The following is a 4,393-nucleotide window of genomic DNA, read 5'->3' on the forward strand; positions in this document are numbered from 1 at the left end:
ATCGCGGAAAGTCATTGACTTCAGACATTTCTTGAGACATTTTCAAAAAGACATAACTTTTTTGTTTGTACTGAAAATTTTATCAAGTACCGACGTAGAATTGGTGAAAGTAGGTACATTTATATGGAATATAAATCGGAATAGAATATTGTGTAAATAAGAACTTAATTTAATAATAAAATTTGACTACTGCACACTTTTAGAAATCCAGTTACAAACGCGCTCATTTTTTATATTATATTTCATATATTTCAACATACAATGTTGCACACTGAGTACAAAAGTCAACACGAATTTTGAAAGTTATGAAGTTGATCTAATACCTCAATCGAATTAGTGATATCAATTGTTTCTTATAACAGAAGTTCCAATGGTACTTTTCTTATAGAACATTTGTTATATTAGGTTTATTCCGTTAGGAACAAACATTTCAATCAAATTTTCAAAGGAACATATTCTGTTTATTTCTTTTTTTTTAACTTGTGTTATGGAGGAACTTCTGTTCCTTAATATTTTCATTGTCAAATAACGACTGCGCTCACTCCGTTTTTCCGACGCAGTTTTGACATTACGTGACATCAATGATGCTTAGCCATGGCAACCTAACCGATGTTGCTTACAACTTCGTATTTCATTTGACAAATGTGATAACAACCGTAATATCTAAGGCTCCAGTGGGGGAATCGGTGTCCGGAATATTTCAGTCACTTTTATATATTGAATAATTGGAAAAAGTTTTTTGTTGAAGCAACAGATAATTGAAATACGAAACATAGCACATTGATCACACAGTCTTAATCAGATTTGGTTATTAACAAAGTGAGGATGAGCGTCGGCCATCTTCTTTTAGAGACGATATATATTCACTAATGAAAGTTTAAGCGTCAGCATGTTACATCATGGATAAAAACTTCTCCTCTTACAAGTTATTACAATTTTGTATTGCATCCTTACATACTATCATAATAGAACGCTCGTTAGGGAGTTTGTACTACTGGCTGAAAAATATTAAGTATTAATTCTTACAAAAACTGGAGACCACAGAGGTGTAGATAAAACTGGAGGGCTTGTAAGCTGAAAAACGAGTATTTCTTGTGAATGAAGGTGAGACATTTATATAAACGTAGTATTTACAACGCCTATCACTACATGGGTGACTTTCACGGATTATTGACACGGACTTTATTATTGACGGGATGGGTAATAAGCAATAAAAAAAACTATATTAAATAGTTTAAGCTGGTCATTAATCCCATTGTTTAATGAATTGTATGGTGGTGTATGGTTGTAGTTGATGGTGTTATGTCTGTTTTCTTGGTCTAGTCTTAAATACCCTGTTCCTTGTTCTTATCACCTTTTTTGTCACACGCAGTTACGTAGGAGGAGACATTGAAATACCGTTGTCTGTCCATGCGTCCGTCTGGTCACACTTGTGGGCTCAACTCCCCGGAAACCGGTTCATGGATTTTGCTCAAATTTTGTAGATGATCTCGGCGTCATTTTGATTCGACAAATTTTACAGGATCGGAGTTATAAGACTTTTGCACTTCATTTTTTTTTGCGGCTGACTGGTGACTTGTTTGTTTACCATTAGATAAACAGTTGACTGAAATGTGTTTTTTTTTTGTCAATCAGCTCCAATCTTCACTTTTCTTGTTATTCTAAATATGTGCTGTAAAACATGTAAGACATGATTTCATTGTGTGTGATACTGAATGTGTATGCATTTGTAACAGGTAAGTGTTCAAGTAGAAAAATATCAATCTTATATGTTGCAAATTTCGATATGCTGTACACGTGTTTTGAATGAGTAACTTCTCATCAGCAGCATTAGAATCAAATACATAGGAAGATCTAAATCCAAAACTGAATTGTTTATAAGTAGTACTCAAAACCAAAGCTTTCGAAATAGGAAGCTAAAACCATCACCAAGAGGTTCTACCATGTGGAGCCTTATTGTCATTTTGAAATTTGTATTGCTGCACATTTTGATAAATATGGTAAATAAATATTTCGGGGTCAGACAAATCTGATTACTGGGCTGGTGAATAAACCTTGTGGTATCAACCCAATGGATGTAAAATAGTAAGATACCAATTATATATATATTGTCGGTATGCCAATAATTGAACGCTGATTGTCGTTAGAGGAACCAGAATGTTTAGTGTTAATCAATATTTTACAGATTAGCTAATCTCTTGATTATATAGATGCTGTTCTTTTTCAGCGTGATGAAGATCTAAGGTGGATTATTACAAATCAAATTTACATATTCTGCCTGAACAAGAACAGAAGTAAAATGTCTGCTGTAGTGAAAAGATGTACACGTTCAAAAACAATATTTAGAATTTTAGTCTTTTTGTATTGTTGTTATCTATTATCTTTGATACTTAATGTCATGGATGATGATATAAAGAAACCAACAGAAACTATCACTAGAACTGATAATGCAACTATGTCACAGTCTTTAATAACAAAAACGACCATTCAAGTACGGGTCAAAACACCTGAAGTTCCTGAAAGGTTATCTAGCGAGATGGACAAATGGATGAGTAGAAAACAAACACTTTGTGACAGTAAATTTACAGGTTTCAATAATTTTTTTGCTGAAATTTCAAATGTTACTCTAGATCCGAAAAAGAATCTGAACCACCGGGGTGGAGAGGATATCAATGTCGTACAGAACCAACCAGAGTCAGCCGAACACCTTATGTTAACCACAGATTACTTAACTCTTGACTGTAAAGAAAAAAGTATTAAGCGTTACGCTTTTAATCGAAAATCAGCAAATTTCGAATGGTTCAATTCGTTAAGTTTTAAGAGAATGGATATGTCACCACAACGACATGAACCATCTAGTTTTATAAACGCAACAGTTGTCGCTGTCCAACGGTATGAATATGTAAATATGTACCATACAATGACTGACTGGTACAATACATTTCTCATGATGATTTTCTTCCGATTAAAGCCTAAAAAGTTCGTAGTATTATGGATGGATGCTCACCCGAAAGGGTCACTCGATAGTGTGTGGGAAACATTATTTGCCCCAGTGATTCAGGCCAGTCGACTACAGCAACGTACGCGGTTCAGGAAGTTGATCTGGTCAATTAATGGATATGAGAGTTTTCTTTCTCAATATTCACGATACTCAGTGCCTTATATTGAAGAATTTAGAAACTATGTACTTCATCAATTCAACGTTAATAAAAATACACAAAAGAACTGTAAAAATCTTAACATTGTGTTCATACTCCGTCACGACTATGTCGCTCATCCAAGAAATATGGGCGGCTCCGTGAAAAGGAAAATTGCAAATGAAGAAGAGCTGATACAGTCATGTAAACAACAATTCAAGGGACACAATATATCTGGAATTCAGTTGGATTCTTTACCGTTTGGTCAGCAGTTAGAGATAGTGTCCTCCACTGATATATTGATAGGAATGCATGGTGCTGGAATGACCCTGGCCTTATTTCTTCCCAAACATGCAGCACTTATAGAACTTTATCCTTCTTACTTTTCCACGAGTAATACTCATTTTAAATCAATAGCCAAATGGCGAAGTCTGACTTACCTGCAGTGGCAAAATACAGTGAAATCAAGTGAGCGTGAAAATTATAGAACATACATAAGTCCTGGCATCATTATAAATTTAATTTTACAGTCTGAGAATAAATTATGCAGGTCGTAAAACTAATACCTTAATTTGTTGCAAAAAATACACAAGTCAGCGATCACAAGGAGGAGATCAGCCACATCACTGCTTATAACAAAAACAAAAAAGAATGCGTGGTAAAGTTGTTCTCTCGTTTTTTATAGTATTTAACAAATGTGCAAAATTTATGCCAACCAGTTTGTTTAAAAAAGTTTTGACGAAAGTCATTAAATTGGCAATATTCACCGAAATTTTCTGCTATACCGTAGATATCAAATTGGGATACCATAATGAAATATACAGATAAGCAGTTTAAGTATGAATGAACACTATACTAAAAAATGACTATGATGTCTTAATTTTCATATTTACGTATACTTTTGTCGTACGCCCTTATGGGTGTGTGGGTTTAGTGTATATATTGCTAAGTGGTATTTCGTGTACAACAATTAACCCTCAATGGACATAATGCAGCTCAACAGATCCAACTTCTTTCTAAAATAATTCTACCAGAATTGATGTAAAGACGCAGGCCCACCATTTTGATTCGACTGCCCCGCTTGTTTGAATTTTAGGCTCACTTTCAGGAATGTGGGGATTCGTTAAATATCATTTGTATAACCTTGGGGGCATTTAAAAGATGTGCCATGGTCTGCCTAATACTGATATGGTTGACATCTAGGGGAAATATCATGGCGGGGTAGAAAAGAAGGTAAAGTTTATTTTCCGGGGGGG

At 34.5% G+C, this 4,393-nt stretch overlaps 1 protein-coding gene across 1 annotated transcript; it reads left to right on the plus strand.

The window, feature by feature from the left end:
• The first annotated feature begins 995 nt into the window (after nt 1-995).
• LOC148615316 (EGF domain-specific O-linked N-acetylglucosamine transferase-like) lies at nt 996-3,734 on the plus strand. The gene is made up of 2 exons (XM_088586227.1): nt 996-1,104; nt 2,228-3,734. The coding sequence occupies exons 1-2, from the start codon at nt 1,099-1,101 to the stop codon at nt 3,692-3,694; spliced, it is 1,473 nt and encodes a 490-aa protein (XP_088442353.1). The 5' UTR covers nt 996-1,098; the 3' UTR covers nt 3,695-3,734.
• The last annotated feature ends 659 nt before the right edge of the window (nt 3,735-4,393 follow it).

This window comes from Perna viridis, chromosome 6 (assembly GCF_037379345.1).
Source record: "Perna viridis isolate PV_CMFRI_1.1 ecotype Kerala chromosome 6, ASM3737934v1, whole genome shotgun sequence".
Lineage (NCBI taxonomy): Eukaryota > Metazoa > Mollusca > Bivalvia > Mytilida > Mytilidae > Perna > Perna viridis.